This window comes from Alosa sapidissima, chromosome 23 (assembly GCF_018492685.1).
Source record: "Alosa sapidissima isolate fAloSap1 chromosome 23, fAloSap1.pri, whole genome shotgun sequence".
In the NCBI taxonomy this organism is placed as follows: Eukaryota; Metazoa; Chordata; class Actinopteri; order Clupeiformes; family Clupeidae; genus Alosa; species Alosa sapidissima.
This window is the reverse complement of record NC_055979.1, coordinates 23,589,311-23,612,003: the sequence shown is the minus strand read 5'-3', so window position 1 is coordinate 23,612,003 and position 22,693 is coordinate 23,589,311. Positions and strand designations below refer to the sequence as shown.

At 42.6% G+C, this 22,693-nt stretch overlaps 1 protein-coding gene across 3 annotated transcripts in view; it reads left to right on the top strand.

Moving 5' to 3' along the window:
* The first annotated feature begins 6,747 nt into the window (after positions 1–6,747).
* Positions 6,748–22,693, top strand: part of nhsb (Nance-Horan syndrome b (congenital cataracts and dental anomalies)) — a 71,277-nt gene continuing 55,331 nt past the window's right edge. For 2 of the 3 annotated variants that reach the window (XM_042080152.1, XM_042080151.1), the window contains exon 1: positions 6,748–7,281. In XM_042080152.1, coding sequence (XP_041936086.1) covers positions 7,002–7,281 — 280 coding nt within the window. In that variant the 5' untranslated portion in view covers positions 6,748–7,001. The remainder of the gene's footprint in view (positions 7,282–22,693) is intronic. The other variant, XM_042080153.1, reaches the window with a different exon arrangement.

The following is a 22,693-nucleotide window of genomic DNA, read 5'->3' as shown; positions in this document are numbered from 1 at the left end:
CTGTTGTCTCTTACCAATATTTGACCTGATGCACTCGTTGATGCAGTCACACACACTCTCGCTATGGACTCCTTTCACTGCTGCTGCCCCTTTCTACCATTCAGAGCAACTAGGCTAGACACGCACGTGTAACTACAACGTGGGATCTTGGGTCATACTGTAGCTGTGGTTGCGCGGCCGTTGATATAAGCACAAATTATAATAAAAAGTTCGTTTTCACCCCAAAACTGGGACAATTCATGTCCAGGAAAATATTATTAATTATCCGAGACAGACACTCAAAAAAGAGAACAATCCTGGGAAATCCAGTACATGTGGCAACCCTAATTGAGATTGGCACTTACTAGCCTGGATGCCAGCGAACAGCCCTGTCCACAACATTTGAGGTTGGAAAGTTCAGTCTGGACTTGTTGCGTTGTGGAGCAACTATGCCCCGAACCAGAGCTGTTAGGGCCAATCAAACTGGGCTTTGTACGATGATGGACAGATGAGCAACAGTGCCTCGTCTATCAGGTCATCTGAGCATGCTTAGGTTGACAGATGGCTTCTAAGACCCCATTGGAAAATGCATATTATTTCCATGCGGTTTGGCCTTTCATTTACATGGAAATGGAGATTTTATCACTGAAGACGATTATTTATGAAAACTCCTGCCAAAGTGGGAAATCTCTGTTTTCACGTTCATCCAGGGAAAACAGTGTTTTTGCATTGTGACATGTTAAGAAAGACGTAGAATAACTGCTAGAGACTTGAGATTAATTAAACATGAAGTTACTTGCTGGGCCAAGAAATATCTGAAGACAGATTTTTCAACGGTTTTATAGACAGATGAAATGAGAGTGATTTTTGACGGACCAGACGGAAGGACCCTTGGCTGGATCACTAATGGGTACAGAGCTCCAGACGCCAGCAACGTGGAGGTGGGGTACTCGTATGGGCTGCTATTGTTAAGGATGAGCTAGTTGGACCTTTTCGGGTTAAAGATGGACTTAAAATCAACTCCCAAAACTACTGCCAGTTTTTAGAAGATACTTTCTTCAAGCGGTGGTACAGAAAAATCTACATCCTTCAAGAAGGCCATGATTTTTATGCAGGACAATGCTCCATCACATGCATCCAAGTACTCCACTGCATGGCTAGCCAGCAAAGGCTTTAAAGATGACAGAATAATGACATGGCCCCCTTCTTCACCTGACCTAAACCCATTGAGAACTTGTGGACCCTTCTTAAATGTGAGATTTACAGTGAGGGAAGACAATACACCCCTTTGAACAGCATTTGGGAGGCTGTGGTTGTTGCTGGACAAAATGTTCATCATCAACAGATCAAGAAATTAACAGACTCCATGGATGGAAGGCTCATGACAGTTATTGAAAAGAAGGGTGGCTATATTGGTCACTGAATATTTCATGAAGGGTTTATTTGTACATTTTGAGTTGTTTATTTTTTATTCTTACTCTAGGAAATGTTATGGTCTAGGGGTAAGGCCACAACAAAAGAGGGAGTCGAGAGGTTGGACCTTTATCTAAAATATAGATTTATTAACCAAACGAACCAAATAACAAACAAACAGTGTGAGGTGGGTCAAAGTTAGTCATCAGTAATGCATGGATGTTGTGTGTTTGCAATGTGTCTGAGTGCAGTGTTGCATGTCCAAAACCCAAAGAATGGCCCTCTCAAGGGGAGAGGAAGCGGTCCTCTTATCTGCACACCTGCACACAGGTGCAGCTCATCAGCTTGTTAGGTCCTGAACACACCTGAAAACAAGTAGAAAGAAAACAAACAGAAGGCCTAACGAGCAGAAGGCCTAACAGGCCGTCACAGAAATGAAAATAAACAAGTGGAGTGGGAAAATTTCAGTTTTTTATTTAGTTGCATAATAATTCGGCACACCAATAGTTGCCTAATAATTCTGCACACATAGATTTTCTCCTGAGAAAGCCAAAACTCACTTTCCCTTTGTTAAATATTCAGGTTTGAGGTTTATTAACATTTGATTGATTGAGATCATTGTATTTGTTCAAAAATACAATTAATCCCCAGAAATACAACTTGCCTAATAATTTTGTACACAGTGTATATTACTTTGTCTTAGATTTCTCAGTATCAGACTCGACAACGTCAGGCTAGGCACTCAACATGCTTTTGCAAACCACAACCTTCATTGAAATAAGATTAATTGTGGTCACTTTCACATTCCAGTTGATGTGAACACAGACTGGGCCTAGTATGTAGTATGTGACCTAGTTACAGACCCCAACCACATCCTGTGGAAAGGACAACATCCTGTCTGTCATTCTGCAGATTGGTAGAATGTAACAAAAAAAGTTCTAAATTGTATTATGCTGTTTAACTTATATGGTGCATTGTCACTTTAAGGTCGCTTAGTCTAAATGGTTCTCATAAAGACCTTTCATCAACTTTTGTAAAATATAAGGCTAATCCATAAACTCTAGCCTTGTTTGTTTGTGCTACATTGATAACACAATATTAACAATATTTAATATTTGATATTTGATTTAGTTTTTATAGTATATTTAGCATTTAGTAGGCCTATTTTAGTATCATGTTTATCTTCTACTGTCTCTATTATTGTACAGTGGAGTTTTCTTATACGTACAGTATATTACTTTTTCTGCTGTAAGTGCATGTTGTGTGTGATGTCTGTATGCTACTGAGACCTTGAATTTCCCCTTGGGGATCAATAAAGTATCTATCTATCTATCTATCTATCTATCTAACATACTATGCATAATATTAAGTTGTTACAAGCAGTTATGCATTTCTTATATTAAAAAGGAGATATCAACAATGATAAGCCACCTGGAACCTGCCAGCCTCTCTCTATCTCTCTCTCTCATTTCCTGTTACCAATATTTGACCTGATGCACTCATTGATGCAGTCACACACACACTCGCTATGGACTCCTTTCCCTGCTGCTGTCCCTTTCTATATTACAGAGCAACTAGGCTAGACACGCACGTGTAACTACAACGTGGGATTGCATGGCTTTTATGTCTGTGTATGTAGGCTACACAGGATCTGATGTATGATAAACACAACCAAGAACAAAACCGAATAGTTTCATTTGAAACTAGAACAAATTATAATCAAAAGTTTGTTTTAACCAAAAACCGGGACAATTCGTGTCCCAGAAAATATTATTAATTATCCGGGACAGTCACTCAAACAAGAGAACAATCCCGGGAAATCCACTAGCCTGTCCAGTACATGTGGCAACCCTACTCACAATTGAGATTATGCATAAATATAAGCATAGTATGGAAAAGGTATGAAGTTTTAGCATCTGACTCCACTACACAATTTCTAAAAGAAATGAATTTACACCCAAAAAAAGCCCATTCCTCGTTGTTAATCTTTGACAAAGAGTCTTCTTTTAAATACCTCCCATTAGGCTGGTTCTCTACAGACCCTTTCAGTCTGTTCCATTTTCAGTTGACACATTCAGAATTAAAGCAGATACTGAAATGAAAATTAATCCGACTTTAGCGTAATGCTCTTCGAAATGTTAACTTTAAAACCTTTTGTTTGTTTGTTTTCAAGTTACCATTAACTCAATGTTGTTTTTTTGTGCCACTGGACATGCATATATTCAAAATTAAGTCAAGTCAACTTTATTTATATAGCGCATTTCATACACAGAGGTCATTCAACGTGCTTTACATAAACACAAGCAAACAGGAATAGCTAATGAAAGCATAGAAGGGTGATAGTCAAAGAATAGTTTAAAAATTAAAGAATAATAAAAAAAGAAAACATAAAACACACAAGTTAAAAGCATAAAAGGGCAATCGTTTAAAAGTGTTTAAAAGGTAATAATTAAAACACATAAAAAACAACATAGAATGATTATACTAGTCAAGCACCCAGTGAACAGCAGCCCTCTATGGAGATTCTTGTTATCCCAGTGTAATTCCATAGTAATCCCAAACTGCGCGCGCACACATTTATTTCCTTTCAGGGCCAAAATGCCCGACCCAGGGCTCGATAGTTTTAAAAATTGTGAATTTTGGATCCTTGCAATGCTACCATCTAGTGGCAAATTCTGATTCAACACCACATCCAGTTCTGTCCATCCACCATCCCCTCCTACACCTACCACTGTCTTCTCTCTTCTTTTCTGGGTATAGTCAAATCAAGTCAACTTTATTTGTATAGCGCATTTCATACACAGAGGTCATTTAATGTGCTTTACAGAAACAAAAGCAAACAGGAATAGCTGATAAAAGCATAGAAGGGCAATAGTCAAAGAATGAAATAATAATAATAATAATAAGAAGAAAACATAAAACACACAAGGTGATAATACATAAAAGCATAAAAGGGCAATACAAGTGTTTAAAAAGTAATAATTAAAACAAAAAAAAACAACATAGAAACTATTAACATTTTAGCTGAAAGACTTTCCCAGATTTAGAAATGTAAAAAATATGCGATCAGTTAGCAGAAAGCATCTGAGAAAAGTTTGGTCTTAAGTCTAGATTTGAAAACTGGCTACAGTTGGGGCAACTTTGATCTCATCTGATGATGTTTAGTTCTAACTAGGGCTGTCAAAATAACTGATTAATTTCGATTAATTAATTTGAGAAAAAATAACTGATTAAAAAATTAGTGCAGATTAATCGATTCCGTATGACCTTTGACCCCGAGCCGTTCTAGTCAGACTGTAAAATGAAGGAGAGAGAAGAAAATGTGCTGCCTGGATCATTGATTGGAACATTTACTTTTAAAAAAGTCCTCTGCAATGTCTGCAGCAAGAAATTTGCATATCACCGGAGTTCATCAACTCTATAGTCGCACATCAATGCAAAGAAATAAGTGTTGACATTGAGGGGAGTGTTAATTAATTTTCATTGTGTCCCCTAGGTTATATCTGTGGCCTGAAATGCCTTGTATGTGAAAAAAAAACTTTTATTTGAACAGTGAAAATAATAATAAAAGAGTTTTTAAACTTTAATGTCACTAATGCTGATTATTCAATGATTCATTTGAATTTTAATATTTAAAATACTTTCACAGCAAAAATTATATATGCGATTAATTTAGATTAATTAATCACAGAGTATGTAATTAATTAGATTATTTTTTTTAATCGATTGACAGCCCTAGTTCTAACAGTAGGTTTTACTAAACAAGTATTTCTCCTGAGACCTGAGAGGTCTGGAAGGTGTGTACTGCTACTGGGTGTGTACTGCTACTATGTGTGTGTGTGTGTGTGTGTGTGTGTGTGTGTAGCAGAGCCGTATAGAGAGATCGGACATCTCAAATGATGGGCGCCATGTTTAAGACCAACATCAAATATTAAGACCTACATCAGGGCGAATATGCTATGTTGAAATAAATGCTTATTTTCACCATTAACAGGCCTATACATTATTATTATTATTATTATCAACGTTTACTTGTCATGTACTATTTTAAGGAATTGACATTAAGGAATTGTAAGTAATAAAACTCCTTGTGTTCAAGAGCCAGCTCAACTTTAAAGAATAAATTAAAAGTAGCCTAGTAATTAAAAAGGTATATTGGGTGTGTACATAGGGGGGTACGGTGTGTGTGTGTGTGTGTGTGTGTGTGTGAGGGGGGTGTAATGGGGTGTGTGAGAGTGGGATGATGAAATGGTGTGTGTGTGTGGGGGGGGGGGGGGGGTGTATTGGTGAGTGTGTGTGGGGGGAGCAATAATGCGGTGTGTGTGTTTGATATATTGATATATATATATTATATATGGTATATATATGGTATATATGTATAAAATCTACCATTCTATCTCTATCCCAGTTCAGTAAAGTCTGAAACATATTGAGATGCTATAGGATCTGAGCTCTCTTGTTCATGTCAGTGCACTTCAAATTTCAGCAAGGATATCTGGAGATAGACACAAGACATGTTCTCGACCACAAGATGGAGCCACATATCTTCATGTAAAACGGCGTTGAAGTTTGTTTTTCCAGCAAGAGTGATGATATTCCTTAGGCTAGTTTTTGTTTATGTTTTAGCTTATTTTGTACTATTTTGTTGAATGTCGGTAGCTATTTCGCTAACTAAGCTTATTTTATTTCAAAGTGACGAATCAGATGGAGTTTGGGTCCACAAGTAAAAAAAAAAAAAAGAAAGAAAGAAAACTGGTGTGACATGAACAAAATTGGACTTGTAATGAACAAAGCCAGACAGTGACGAGATCCGGCCAATGTTAAGTTTGCAACCTTTGCATTTCCAGTGCCGGCATCAGCCACTGCATAGGAACCGTTAAATCCTGTCATTCTAAACGGTAGGCTACTGACAACAGCAGCTGGGATTTAGAGAAATACTCAATCAGCGATTGTGAGAGATGTGTCGGAGTAAGCGTCTCTCATTCAGCAATCTAAATGCGAACTGATCCCAACATCCCATTAGAATAGCTTAGGCTATGTTAGGTTTAAGAATGTATTTCACACATCTTAATCTGAAATTGGGACATTAAACCACCCGGCAGATCCATGGACCACTCACTATGCCTAGGCTATACTCCTAAATAACCTTACAATGGGGTATCGGTGACCAGACACTACTGACTTCACTGTTGATACTTTGAATGAAATCGTAGCTGCCACTCCCTTTGCTAACGTAGCCTAGTGTAATGCACTGACTAACCCAATCCACAAAATTGGCCAAGGGAGCGTTCCAGATCCGTGGTTGGTGATAGCCAATCCATGTTTTACAATTCCCCCTGTTTAAAACCCCATTCCACCTCAACTTCAAGCGCTGGGAAAAAATACCACGGCAAGGCATCTGATGCTACGAGGAGCAGCAAAGATCTCTAAGGGGAAGCTGCGTTACGCGCTCAGCGTGTGTGATCTCTATCGCCGGAGAGAAACGATGGAGGCTTGCAAGAAGAATTCGGGAATCTGGGATTGAAGGAGGACCTACTGGACTCTCCTTTTGGATTTGGTTGATTTTTCTTTCCCCCCTTTTTTAGAATTCGGATATTATATTTTTCAAAATGCCATTTGCGAAACGGATCGTGGAGCCACCGCTTCTGTGTAGGCATCCAATTCCAAATGATGAGGGCTTGCTATTCGAGGATTTGTGTTCAATCAACAATGTGGTTCTTTCCCGGACCTTGCGGCAGCTTTCCGACCTGGCCAAACATGCCTGCTCCTTATTTGAAGAGTTGGAGAACGAGATAATTTCCACGAATCAACGGGTTTGGGTTCTACAGAATAAAATAGGCAAGATACAACAAGCTGCTAGCGCGTTAGATCCCAAACAGGAGCCAGTGCGTAAGTACCCATCCATCCTCTTGATCATGTCTGTATATTGTCTGTGCTTCTTACAGGTGAAGGTACGTAATGTTATGCGTTAAAAAACAAAACCTGATTGTATGCACTGAAGTTCGCCAGCGTAACATAAATTATAGACTTGAATTACAATGTGTCGCACGGCAGCATGCGCACACCTGCTCATCAGCGTATTCATCAGTCTTTTTTCGATCCCACAAATCGCACACGGACAAGACATTGCTTTTCGGCGAGTGCATATCAAGTAGCTAGCGCTGTGATAAGAATGTGCATGCATTCATTCCAAATATTACAAGCAATCGGTAATAGGAGGGAGATGGGCGTGGAGGCTGCAGTGGAGAGGGGCAATGTCTCCGGCAGTCACATCACTCCACGCTGATTAAGATGGGCGAATGCAAGGGCTAGCACTGCAGGTATGGGGTCTCAAGCAAGGACCACTGATCTTTTTCCTCCAATCTGGACGTTAGTATCGGCCGCTCCCCTCCGACAGACCAAGCAACTACTGTATAGGATGAAACGCACACCACGGCAGTAATTACATATTCAGATGTGAAGGACCATTGCAGTAAAAATCAGTTGACGGCCAATTCAGTCGATACAGAGAGAGATAATTGAAGTAAAATAACCAGTTCCCAGGAAAGGAAAGGTGACATTTTCACAGTATCTGCTGGTCATAGCCTACCCTGTGTATGGCCTTGTGAATCAACCGCCTTAAAGAGCCTACATTGTGACCTATGCAGTACAAGTACGCGATATGAAATTGAAAAAACAGATTCCTATAAGCAGACATGATTGTGTAATATTACATCGCATAATTTAGAATCAATAAGATGAAGCATCGCTCGCTAAGCATGGCGTGTGCATATTGTTTCATATGCTTAGAAATATGGAGGTTATGTCTGAAATGTAGCGGAGGTGATGTGGAAGATCGCTCACTGACAGCGCGCTCAGAATGGGTGTAGCATTGCAGGCTCTGTTACATGGGTGCTCTGGAACTGGCCATTTATCGGTCAGTAAACTGTACACACATCTATTCTGTCTACTTTCTTCTGTCACTCTTTCAGGCTCCCCTGCCTACCACACCTCAGTGTAATATCAGCATTGACTGTGTATAATATATATTCAGAATTAGCTCCAATCTCCTGTGAGACAGCAGGTCTAGCAGTTGGAACCTAGTCAGTCAGGAGGGGGGTGATGGCAGTGCAGTCTTGCTTTAATTGTAAGAGGATGCGAGATGCCATGTTCTACAAATCTGTTGCTGGGACAGTAGTTGATGGCTGGATTTGAGACCAGAAGGGTTTTCCCCTCTGTGATTTGAGTTAAAGCGAGATGAAGCTTTGCTGAGCCAAGAGACATACTCTGACCTCAAGTCCAATGCAGTTTGAGGGGATATGCTGGGTGATTATGGCATTTCATTTTCACTGATCTGATCTGACATGTTTTGAACCCCTCCACATTTCACGACTGACACAAGTAGACGGATTTGACCAAAAAAGATTAAGCCATGTAGGTCACAGAAGTGCACACTAGAAAGAAAGCTCTTTTCCCCAGTTATTGTTTATTAGCAGCAGTCAAACTGTTTACTGAAAACTCTTCCCATGAGTCTTCATATAGCTGAATCTCTTCCTGAAAGCTTTTGTAGGCCAAAGTCGAATTCCTGCTCTTGCTATCATCCACAAGCTAGGCCGTGCACTTCTTTCTTGCTTTGGAAACGTTCAGGGGCATAAGAATGTTGTCTATCCCAGCACAATTCAAAACTTTGTCACAGGGAGCACTCCAGGCCCTTTTTACATTTAGGTTTACATTTATTCATTTAGCAGACACTTTTGTCCAAAACAACTTTCAGAAATGAGGAATAACATTCAAGCTACTGGCAGCAACAGCTCAGGACCACCACACAACTATGGCTACCTCGTCTTCCTTCCAAAAGTGAAAGAATTTCTGGTGATTACTACCAACAAGAGCAACTCCCTCTCCATCCTAAACACACACACACACAGCACACAGACTTTGCCTGCCATTCCATCTTTGAAGAAGGTATTGGAACTCGCTGAATAGAATCAAGAGTCCCTTGGGGGACTAAGTACACAAATTGGTACTGAAGCTCAGGCCCGCCTAACCTCCTGTGACATGTACGCATACACATACAAATCACTGGTTGAGGCTGCTTTGAAAGGTCAGCCAGGTGAAGACATGCCCAGGGCAGCTCACCTCTCTGTTCTTCACCCTCGTAAGAGAAGAATAGAGCGATTGTTTGAAGATGGCCATTGATCTCAGCGGGGAGACTGGGCTCTGTGTAAGTGACTGGGCTCTATTTAGTGTCCATGGTCTACAATCTCTACACACACAAGGTGGGGGGGGGGGGGGGGGGGGGGGGTCACACACACACTCTCACTCTCTTTCTTTACATACACACACATACACACTCTCTCTCTTTCTTTATACACACACACACACACACACTCTCGCTCTCTCTTTACACACACACACAGACACACACACACATCTCTCTTCACACACACAGAAAGCGAATGGTATGGGGGGGCTCTCTCTTTCTTTTTACACTCTGTCTGTCTCTCTCTTTACACTCTCTCTGTCACTTTACACACACACATCCTCTGTCTCTTTACACAGACACATACACACACACACACAAACATTTATATATATATATATATATATATATATATATATACAAACATATAATACACACTGTATAATCCACACATACACACTAACACATAAACTACAGCAGGGATGGAGTGTGTGCTCTTGAGAAATTCTGTATTCTGTTGGAGAATTTAACAGTGGCATTCCAGCTTAAGTTGAAGTTACACATTGTTGTTGTATAAAGTCTGACTTGGAACCAAAGAAGCCAGGTCTTTGAACCCAGAACATTAGGTTCGGCTTGCTCTTTGCTGTCACTCAGTTTGTTGGAGAATTGCATATCTGTGAATTATTTGTGATCTGTATGTATCTGTTTCAGTAACTTTATTCACATTGGGATATAGAACCTGGTCAGTTGTCAGATGTGAAAACCCCTCAGGTCATCTGGCACCTAATTGTAAATTATCCTTATCTTCTAATGACCTTCTATTGTCACTTTGTTTGTTGGGAAGTGTTCGGCTTAAGCTTTGGGAGACACATGCGGAAGGGCTAAAGAGAGATCAACTCCCACACATATTGACACTAACTGAATATCAAAAGGTTGAGCCTTTGAAGTCATGGAGGAAAAACCAAACCATTTTTAAAGAAGACAAATTGGTCCTAGAAATGCACATGGCAGATGAGTTATCCACTGTTTGTAGAGTCAAAGGTCTTTGTGACCATGTGAAGACAAAAAAGAAAACCTGTATAACATTTTGTCACCAATCTCACCTTCCCTCTGCCATCTGCTGAAATGTGACCAGCACAAATGGTCAATACCCCCCCCCCCCCCCCCCCAACAACACACACACACACACACACCAAGACCAGTGTATGCAGAAAGTGTTAATGGAACGCCCATGTACCCTTTTTCCTCTGCACCAGAAATGGCCATGGAAGCATGGGAATCTTTTTCGAGTGTGATGGGTGTCCTGTGGTTAGTCTAACATGGGAATGTTTTTTGGGGGGTTAGGTGCTCTCCCAGGTCCCAGCCTCAGTTCCGGCAGCTAAACAAGGCACTCCCTTCCCTGGGGGGCTGAGACCTCCCACGCCCCCCCTGATGGAGGGTCCATAGGGGAGCGATTAGACAACGTGCTCCTGGTTCTCTGTAATTAGAGAACGTGTCTCCCAGCTCTCTAATTAGGTAGAGTAGGAAGGGGAGAGACACCTTTTTGAAAAAGTGCTACGCATCATTCCTCACCTCTTTTTTGCGACGGTAAGACACACTTTTTCTGGGCGAGGGAGACAAAGAATAGATTTGTGCTCTCACATGAAATGAAAGTATGAGCAAGCAGGTCAATAAATATGTGTGAGAAGTCTCCACGCAAGACAACAAATTGATTTGCGCCGTCTCTTTAAAATGATGCACCTTAAAGAAGCAGGTCTTTGAATATATGTGTAAGCTAAATAATTGTTTTTCTTTTCCTACGGTGTCACAGTTAAACTACCACTGAAGATCTGCTGACCACTCAGGCTGCTTGTCAGTTTTTTATTACACACACATACACATGTACAGTACATATATACATACACAGACACACACACACACACACACACACACACACACACATACACACACACACACACATGGATTTTCGGGTCATGGTGTTCTGTAGATATAAGCAGGAACACATGTGTGCAACATACACCCACACACTGTACATGCGCATCAACACAGCTTCTGTTATATAAGAGCCAAGGCCATAGAGGACGAGGGAGGAAAGGGTGGCTAGGCTATATGCTCATCCATATACGAGCCGTGGTGGCCTGGAACTACAGCTGCTTTATGGGCAACACACACATATTCATGCCCACTTCTGGCCACAAGCAAGTCGTCCCCTTGGAATTATAGGGTTCTATCTACGTTCTGAGTGGTTCTGAGATATTGAGCTTCAAAGTTTTATGATTCCATGGAGTTATACTGATAAATGGAACAAACCTCTTTAGATATAATGTACAAAAAATGCCTACAACTACAAGAATCACCTCACCCCACCTCACCTTCTTAAGTTGTCACAGAATGTGAAAATGTCAATAACTCAATTTTGACAAAAATGTCAGATAGCACATTATAATTCTAAGGGGACGCAGTGTCCATCCCTCCAGAATAAGCCTGGCAGCGACTGGCCTAGGTAGACTTTGACAGCCATGAAAAACATTTGAGGCCTCTGTTGTCCTTTGTGTGAGATTGAAACTCAGGAGTGTCTGTCTGTGAGGATCTCAGGAGTGTGTGTTTGTCTGTGAGGATCTCAGGAGTGTGTGTTTGTCTGTGAGGATCTCAGGAGTGTGTGTTTGTCTGTGAGGATGTCAGGAGTGTGTGTTTGTCTGTGCCTATCTCAGGAGTGTCTGTTTGTCTGTGAGGATCTCAGGAGTGTCTGTTTGTCTGTGCGTAGTAAGAAACAGCCCTCACAGCGTCCGCTGGCGCTCCTTAGCCGTCCTGTGGGACGAGGGGAAAACACAGGGCAGTGCTAGTTAGGAGAGAAGCGTGTTTCTAAAGTGAATGGCAGATTTGTCAGATTGTACGCCTCACCTGAGGAGTAATGCATTACTTGGAAAGCCATATCAGTATTTAATGGTCAAAGTTCTGTATGATTGCTCCGTGAGTCATTTCTGACTCTTCTCATGGTTATTAAGGAGTGGTTTCCAGTGATTCCAGCCATTAACTGAAAGAGTCCCAGGGCTCCATAAACCGTACGAGTCCCAGAGCTGCTCCTGCTCCCTCCGTAAGAGTCCCAGGGCTCCATAAACCGTACGAGTCCCAGGGCTGCTCCTGCTCCCTCCGTAAGAGTCCCAGGGCTCCATAAACCGTACGAGTCCCAGGGCTGCTCCTGCTCCCTCCGTAAGAGTCCCAGGGCTCCATAAACCGTACGAGTCACAGGGCTGCTCCATCCGTAAGGTGCAGTCTAACTGGTTAGTTCAACAGAGGCGCAATCTGACTGATTGTAAAAGTTCATGTTGTTTGAGCTTGTCCGGGGGGGGGGGGGGGGTGTGTAAGTGGTGGAACACATGCCAGCCATTTGCCTCATAGTTTGCCTAGACCCTCATTGAACTGCCCTGTCTCTATCCTCTGCAAAAACATACAGGCATTAACACATGTATGACCATTAACACATGTATGACCATTAACACACGTGGTGACCACAGACCCCGAGAGAGACGGAACCAGCTGCGTGAGGGGTCTTTGGTCTGTATATCTCTGGTGACCCCCAATCCTTCTGGCCAGACCCAGCCAAGCAAAGACAAAGCCACAACCCCCAACAACAGCACAAGCTGGAAGAATGAAAGGGGCGTTAGCATTTGACCTCATGAATAATTAGTTAAGACAGCAGGACTTGTGTGCCTTTGTCTTGGTTCCCATTATATCTAGTAGATCTCCAAAGAAATTTAAAATGGGTCAAAAATCCAAATAAATCTGAAAATAAACATTCAATATCTCACTCAAGTTACTATCATGAAGATAACTTGTTGAGGTTTTATACACTGGCTTACTAATGCTATGTTTGTGGCCACTTGCAATAATAAGGTGAGTTATATGCAGAGATGCATCATGCCAGGAATCGGGCTGACAGTTTGGTCTCCATCTTAAAGGACTAAAAAGCTAGACAAGACTTAAAAGCTCTGTGAGCACTGATCTTTCGCTGTGTTTTGACTGCGGTGCGCAGACACACGCACACATATGCAGACACACACACACACACATGCAGACATATATAAACACCTGGGAAATGGAGCAGCACTCAGCCCCTTATGGTGCATCCACTCAGAGAGCTGACCCCTGCGACCGCCACCCTGCCCCCACCCCTCCACACGCACGCACACACACAGACACACGCACACACCCCCCTACCCAGGCTTGGAAAGACACGCTTCCCAGATGCAGACCACCTTGGAGGCAGCGAGGGTGCATTTTGTGTCTGTGGGTGTGTGTGTGTTTGTGTGTCAGGTGCAGTGTAGACCAGAAGAGGCGTGTGGTGATGGGCTGGGGGGTGTTCATATATGCGTTCAGTTTTATGGTTACTTATTTGCTCGTCATCAGATCATTGGGCCTCATTCACCAATATCTTCCTAAGAATTTTCTTAACTGTGTTCTTAAGAAGGTCCTACGAAAACTCTTAAGCAGATTCACGAAGGTGTTCTTAAACCTCAGAATCGTTTGCAGTTTTGTTCTTATCATGCTGAATCCCATTTCTTCTTAAGTTGGCACGGCGTGCCAATGTTCTTAATTAGCATAGGTAAACGCCCTTAAATCACCATAAAAGGGCATGATACTGTAGGGCCGTGTGCACTCAAATTGAGGCTGAGGCACCAGCTTTCATTTGTACCATACCATATATTATAAACTACTTGAGCAAGACAATTTTGATTACCGTATATGACATATGCTTTGAAGTGAAAGCACTGCTGCAGGAATTGAACAGTAAATGAGTCGTTATATTCATATATACACACACAAAGACACAAACACACACACACAGTAAATGAGTTGTTATATTCATATATACACACACACAAAGACACAAAAACACACACACACAGCGCAGAGGTTTAACCCCCCCCCCCCCCTCCACACACACACACACGTGTCTGATTAAGTAGACAGTTTGCTGCCTCTTAGCAGTCTCTCTGCCCTACTTCTGGCTGCAGTTGATCTACTTCAGGGCCTCGACAGCCCTTTTAATGTTTAATGCACTTTGATTTCCATTGGAGACCCATCAAGCTGCCTTCATGAGGCCTGTCTGAAAAATGTGCACTCTGACGGAAGGGCCGTCCGCATCCTCCTGCTGCCACCGACACGTCTAGAAGAGCACATGGAGAGGGCTGGAGGAGAGGGGAACCCATCTCTGGGACAGGTGAACAGAGCCCGAATCGAAATACGGTGGCCATTTTAGAATCTCACCACAGACTAAGGTGCTGTTCCTTCTGGGTCTGGATTGGCTGAGATTTCTTTTCCCATGCTTCCTAGTCAGCAACCGCTTGTGTGGGGTTTGGGCTGTTACGAGGGGCAGTACAGTCCAACAGCCCAGCTTTTAATCAAATAATCCAGCGACTGCCATCACGCCTTTAAAAGTGACATTTCAGAGTAGAATTGACTTTCTGTTGGGAGACCCGGTGTACATTGGATGGTCTCAGTGCTTCTCATTTTGCTGCAATTGGCAGAATTCCCAGATTTCTTGTAACATCTGTGTACTGACCAGAGCATCCCTGGTTAACCACCTCTACTAATTGACACAGGACCATGTCCAATTAAGCCCTAACCCAAGCCTCCCCTTTGCCCGATCACAGCCATTCTACCCTCACTCAATTAGCCTGCAGCCTTCCGAGACATTAGCGTCCCTTTCCTTAACTGCACATGGCTGGTCTGACCAGATTCTGGACGGCCAGTCAGACAAAGCAGGAACATTATGCTACACTGTAGGTTATATGTCTCTACTGTATAAAGCTATACAGTAGGCCTGCAAACGTCCATGAATGTGAACTGGATGATGGTGACAAACTCAGTTTAGTAATTCAGTGCAGTCGGAGGATTGTTTACCTTTTCATCTCTTTAATTTGACAGTTAACAGTTATGAAACTGAGGACAGGATTTGTGTCTTTGAAGACCATCTCAAGTGGTTTGTTTGTTTTTTTCTTGGAGTGACAATAAAATGCAGACGTAATGAAGTTGACATCAGGGCTTCCCATCCCCACGAAGTGACCGCAGAGCTGTGTGTCTGCCATGACTTGGTCAGCCCTGTCCAAATGCGCTGTACTCCTCACTAACGCCATTATGCTGGCCTGGAAACGCACCAACCTGACAGTGAGTGCATTAAACCCGGGATCCCCTCCTGTTACAAACCATCGTGTGCTCCTTTAACAATTTGATGAGAAATGCTATCACACACAGGACAACAACGTACACTTGCCACAGTAGAAAGAGTAGCCTATAGGATCTATAGGCAAAACGGGTGGCATGTATCCACTTGATAAGTGAACAATGGCACTCGAACACAGGGATGTCTGTGTTCCGCATGCACGGGTATCTCTGTCGACTGTGAATCCTATTTTTAGGAAAGAGGGCTTCCCTCTGCTGGTTGGGCGTGTTCAGTCCTGTCCAACTGCAGCAGGCTGTCTGGAGTGGTTATTGTTATGAGATTTCAAGCAATTGGCGGTGGTCTATGTGACAAAGTCTAGACTGTTCCACATACCTCTCCAGGCTGGCTCCCTCGAGGCGTATGGTAGCGGCTTCGATTCTGGGAATTCTGCCTTTTAATCTTTTTAGATTATAATCCACTTTGAATGGCTGATTCACCATAGATCGATCTATTGAGTGACCTCAGAGACAAAAAATAAAAAATAAAGTAAGAAAATACCTGTTTTATGCAGATTCTCATGGAGATTCACTAAAATGTCAGCATTCTTAGAATTAACCACTGTGTTTTCTCCGAGTATGATCAGCATTCATTCGGTATCAGGACTGAATTGTAGGGCATCTTCTTGTGTTAAAAATGAATTAAACTGTTTGATTAATTTAAATACAGTTTGGATAGATGTCGCCTCCATTGGATTTGGATCCACAAGGAAGAAATGTCATAAAATACCAAGGCGCGGCATTCCACCTCAAAAGTGGGACTTTCTAATTTGCCATTCTGTATAGAGTGCTTTTAGCTGTGGTGTAGTAGTGAAATAATAATAATGGTGTCTGATGAAATATTAACAGCCCAGAGCCTTCTCCCCTGTTCTCCCCAACCACCTCCAATCCCTACAGAACCAACATGCCACTTCGTGGAACTCACAATTTTGTGTTTGTTCAATTAGATTTCATTGAAAATGTGTGTTTGGTTAAAAAAACGGATGGTGCAATCATGCATGGGGACACAGATGGGTTTTCCAGTAATTCTTTGAAATGAGAAAGGAATTCTGTCCCAGACCATTTCCCTCGTGCAGTACAAAGGCAAGCCTCTTCTTTATCGCTCTTGCATCGCTGTTGTGACATGTGTGGCATGTTTAAGACCTCAAACCAGCCTTCCTGCGGGTTTCACCTGCAGGGAGCGACTCGGGTACACCTGAGACGGCCACACCTGAGCCCTCAAACCAGGCTCCTATCAGCACCACCAGACTGTTCAGGTAAAAACGTAAAAACGTTCCTAAATCATGAACAGGAAGTCGTCCACTGATCCCTTGGTCACATTCAGAGCAGATAACTTCAGTGAAATTGTCCTTTAAAAGAAAAAAACAACACTTCTGCTGAGGCCAGAGATGTTGGTCAGAGCTCCGACATTCTTCTGCAGAGAGACGCCCTACCAGGGTTTTAATATGGAGTCGAGGCCACGGACTGCAGGAACATAGGAGCTCTGTGTCCACAAACCAGCCGGGTCTGGCTCAGTCATACATCTCCTGTAGTTAAGGGTCAGCCACTATGTGTATACTATTACTGTGTGGTGTTCGGGTCTACTGGACTCAAGTGTTATATGTACCTTAACTGTGTCATCCTCCAAACTGGGCCTGCTGTCTGTGTCTGTATGTGTGCGTGTCTGAGTGTAGGTGTCTGTGTGTGGGAATTTTATAATTGAATTTCCTCGTTTTTCTCACAAAAAACTAAAATGATCATATGATCATAATATGAACCATAAAAGCTTAATAATGTGGTGGGTCCACCAGACAAGGGTTAAACCCTAACATTACCATGGTCATTAACCATGGTTTTCCTCAGAAGGTATAAACCATGGTTTTCCACAGAAGGTATAAACCGTGGTTTTCCTCAAAGGGTATAAACCATGGTTTTCCTCAGAAGATATAAACCATGTTTTTCCCTAACCCAACTTCATCGACTGTTAAAAAAACATAGTAGTTACACGGTTACCATGTTAAAACCATAGTAGTGCCATAGTCACCATGAAGTGCGATAGAGGAATCATGGTGGTGCCAAGGCTACTATGAAGAACTATGCATAAACCATAGTAGTACTATGGTTAGGAGCATGGTGATCATCACCACCATGGGGTACCATGGTAAAACCATAGTTACTGTATCAATACCATAGGAAACCATAGTGGATTTTCGTAAGGGATCTCCTGTAGTTATGTGCAGATTGGAAGGCTGAAATGGTGATCTTTTTTGCCATATTCACAGCTGGAACTTTCACACAGAAACAATTACGGAAACCCAAATGTAGTTTTTTTTATAAAGTAAAGGTATTTGAACTAATACAAAGTCTGAGGTCATTCAGTCATTGAGGCATGTTTTTTGCATAACAATGTCAAGTCTGAAGCGGGTAGGAATACTGATCATTGCCATTCAACATGGAGGCTGGAGACGAGCCCCTCCAGGCCAAGCTGAGTAAAACAAACTGGCTTGGTGTACAACAAACACCACCCTCACATGTGATCTCTGGAACATATATTGTATATCACGAAGCTAACATGCATAAAAGCTGATGGGGAACAAAAACAACTGAACGACTGGTCCTGCACAGCAAGCACATCACAGCTGATGCAGTCGCTGTCTTGCAAATGCAAATTACAAGGAAAAAATAAAGCAGGGCAATGTGATTATGGAAATGAAGGCCACTGTCTTCAGTGCCTTCGCCTGGGGCACACGAGAGCTTTGTTGGATTGTAGTGGTAGAGGTACAAAGCTGCTGCAGCAGCCGAGGTTTGGGTCTGTCAACTCTTCGCCAGGTGCTTTGACTACACAGAGACTCGTTTCCATTCATGGAGCTTGTGTACAATCTCTCCCCTCCTCCCTCTGTCTCTCTCTATCTGTCTCTCCCCTCCTCCCTCTGTCTCTCTATCTGCCTTTTATTCTCCTTTCTTTATGGCTCCTCTTTTATCAAAGGCCAGCACAACAGCCGCATGGAGATTTGACTGACTTCACCGAGAATATATGCCGATTTGTGACCTTAGGCCACAGAGTTATGTAAGAGCAGTCGTTTATGGTCCACTTCACCACAGAAGTTCAAATGCCCAGTGCTCTCTGTCTGTGAGTGTTTTATGATCTTTGTTTATGCGTGTACCTCCTTTTGTGTTAGAAGTTGTTTTATGTGTGTATTTCATTCAGTCAACCTTTGGACTATTCTTTCATCTAGTCTTTTTTCATCTATTATTTTATTCTTTGATGCATTGCGTCACCATTCAGACAGATACAATCTCCTCCTCAGAAGATATACTCACATTGTATCTATAGGGTTGTTATGGGAGATATAGAACCTGGAGGTTTTCCCACTCTCCGTGTTCATCCTCGGCCTGTGTGCTGTGTGCTCTCTGTTCTGCGTTGGTATGAAAGGCATCTGCCAGTCATTCCCAGCATTAAAATGCTCTGGTCTCTCCCTCTTCGGAATGTTTCCTAAACCACCAACCACAAACTGATCTGGGCTAACAATTACTGCAGTGAGGTTGGTTTGGTGATCAAGACCATTGGAGGGAGGATTGTTGGTGTACAGGCTACATCACATTGACACTGTTGATCTGGATATCTGTCTCTGTTTGCTTTCATGAACTGGTGTGTTTGCAAGCCATTTTTGTTGTTAGGATGACCAAATAGCTCTACTTTCTTTATGTAGACCTACTTTATTGTATGACACATCACAGATCATGCTAAATATCACTTACATTGTTTTTGTTTAATTGTGATTGTTAAGGGTTTTTTTTTAAGTCATAAACATTTGATTTAGTTATACTTTACTTATGATGTCCATATGTGAAGCCTTTAAAAATCAGGGGAATTTGTTTGCAGTTCCAGCCATTCCATAATATGGTTGAATCTTAATAGGATTCAAACAGTAGGCTAGGCAGGAATCAGAGGGGACAATGTTAGAAAGAGGCCTGGTGTCACACTATAGGATGGAGCTGTTTGCAATTGACTGCCAAGCTGTTCAACCACAAGTGGTCTGTCAGAAAATGAGAGAGGAATTGAGGTGTGGCTGTGTGTAACAGCAGGGATGGCTGTGATTTCAGCAGTAGCTGGATCTTCAAAAGTGGTGAAGGCACTGAATTGGAACTCCGTAGCTATGGCTAGTTTTGTCAGATTCACATGAAGGTCTTCTGAGAAGCATTAAACCGCTGATGTTTTTAATGTCATTAGATGTTTGCCATTGATTCAGTTTGGCAGCAATTTGTTTTTCTCCAAGTTGTTTGTGAATGACAAACTGAGTGACAGAATTATTTGCAAGTACAGCAGTGCATTTATGAAAAAAAGAGATTAATGTAAGGCAAGACCCAGGCCACCTTTCATCTCGTATTGATCAAATGTATGATTCTGTGGTTTGGATCAAGGAGCCATAAATAATGTCATGTTCCCAAAATAGTTTGGGCTTGTTTTCCCCTTCGCTTCCACATCTAATTTGAGGCCTTAATGCCAAACACATGCTGTTAGGTAGGGATGGAAATGAGCCCAAAACAAGGAGTCTGTGTTACGCAATTAGGCTCTCCCTTCATCTGCCAAATACGGCCACGCACTCCGACAGCCCCCTGAACAGCACATATACCGTAGAAGCACCTGAAAGGCATCCAGATCAACTTACAAAACATGTTTACATTGTTGCTGAAATGAAAATAAGAAATATCTGAATCTCTGAAAGACGGTGGCTCCCATTCTGAAGCCCCTGGGAAGGTTTAGGAAAAGCACCATGAGGCAAATTTCACTTCTGGATGGTCATCAACAGATACCTTCCTTGGTCACCAACCCTCACTATAACCGAGAGCTATAACATATTTATATAATTTATAACTATAGCTTATTTTCCAACCACAGATACTGGTTCAGTGGTATGGCTTTACCCAAATGCCTTTATGTAGTTGCTGGATTTAACTATATAAGTATAGTATAAGTATATATACTCTTTTGATCCTGTGAGGGAAATTTAGTCTCTGCATTTATCCCAATCCGTGAATTAGTGAAACACACAGTGAGGTGAAGCACACACTAATCCCGGCGCAGTGAGCTCCCTGCAACAACAGCGGCGCTCGGGGAGCAGTGAGGGGTTAGGTGCCTTGCTCAAGGGCACTTCAGCCATGCCTACTGGTCGGGGTTTGAACCGGCAACCCTTCGGTAACAAGTCCAAAGCGCTAACCAGTAGGCCACGACTGCCCCATAACTATGTGATGTTGGATGAAGAGTGACCAGCTCCATGTCAAGAGGCTATACAGCACATCGCTGTCATGATGTAAACTTGCACACAAGGCTCTTCTTCTCTGTTTTTTGGAGATATCTAAACCCAACTGAATGAACCCTTTAACTGAAAGTGTATTAGCGATTCCCAGGACGGGAGCCACGGCCATCTGTACTGCTGCAGATGGCAGCCCGACTAAGCCCACTGCCATCGTAACAGTGTCACGACTGAAAGATGCTGCGCTGGAAACAGCCGGTGTTTGAAGTCATACCCGCCGAAGTTAGCTCAATATTGCCACTCCTTGGCTTTTCACTGCTGAAAGGGAACCACTACAAGAGTGTATATGACAATGATGGGGAAAAACTCAAACAACATCGTTCCTGAGCTTAATGGAGTTTTTTTTTAAGGGGATTATATAAAGGAGATGAGATCCTTTCTTGGAAGTTCTTAATGCGAATCATCCTTGTCTCTTTGGCTCTGATTATGTTTAGACACGAGATTCCTCGACTGTTGATTTTTCACTATGTATGTTTGAAAATATGTACAGTATGTTTGTACATGTCAGGTAGCTTAGCTGCGTGTCCAGCTCTAGCTCAGCACAGTAGCATAGTAAATCAGTGTGTTTTAGTGGATCAGCTAGAAATCCAATAGTGTGTTAGAGGGATCGGAAATACTTAAAGATCTCCCGTGTCGAGACAGATTGGCCCCTTAAGCACCTTACAGGACGCCCGTGAAACCACGCCAAACTAATTGGACAGTGAATCCTTGCTGTCACACAATGAGCACGACAGTGTCTGGACAGATCAGGCCCCCCCCCCCCCACACACACACACACACACACACACATTCTCCCCTTTTCTATTTGTGTCGTTTTTTAATCTTTACATTTGTAAATGAAATTGTTTTCTTGGACTCCACATGTCTCCCTTATCCATGTCATTTGTGTTTCTATCCGTGCCATTTTTGTCTATACACTAAACTGTTTCCCATACAACTGTGCTAAAGAGACTCCCACTGACATGCGTGGACCTGCTGAGTGGCCCATTTCTTTACACTTAGCAGCGGAAGTTGTCGTATATGAGGATGCATCACACATGCAGAGGGGGCCATGCCATGTGCACTGTTTTGTGTTGCTGTAAGACCTGATGTTGTTGTAAAGGGATAATAGTCCCGTTGAGCTTCTCTCCTGTGAGTGCTGTCCGTTGCCTGTGAGGGCTGTCCATTGTGCTTCCCACCTGTGACTGCTGTTATGCTTTCCGCCTGTGAGTGCTGTCCATTATGCTTGAGTGAATTCTGGACAGAGATGATGCAGTGTAGATTTGGACCAGGGCAACTGGGCTACTGGTAGACATGGCCAGGGCAACTGGGCTACTGGTAGTTTACATGGCCAGGGCAACTGGGCTACTAGTAGCCTGGGTTTTCCCATGCTGCCTTAGGCGCACAATTTTTTTCACGCTGCTAAGGCAGCCTGGATTCTATGGACTTCGTTTTCACCTCAACGAATGAACCAATCACAGAACGGAGGGAGGGCAGCAAGACGATGACGACACACCGAAGTTGTTATGAGCTACAGACGCATTTGATAGACATTCGCACCACCCAATAAACGGCTCTGGGCATTCGTAAACCACGTTTCAAATACGAGAAAAGGAATGTCTAGTTC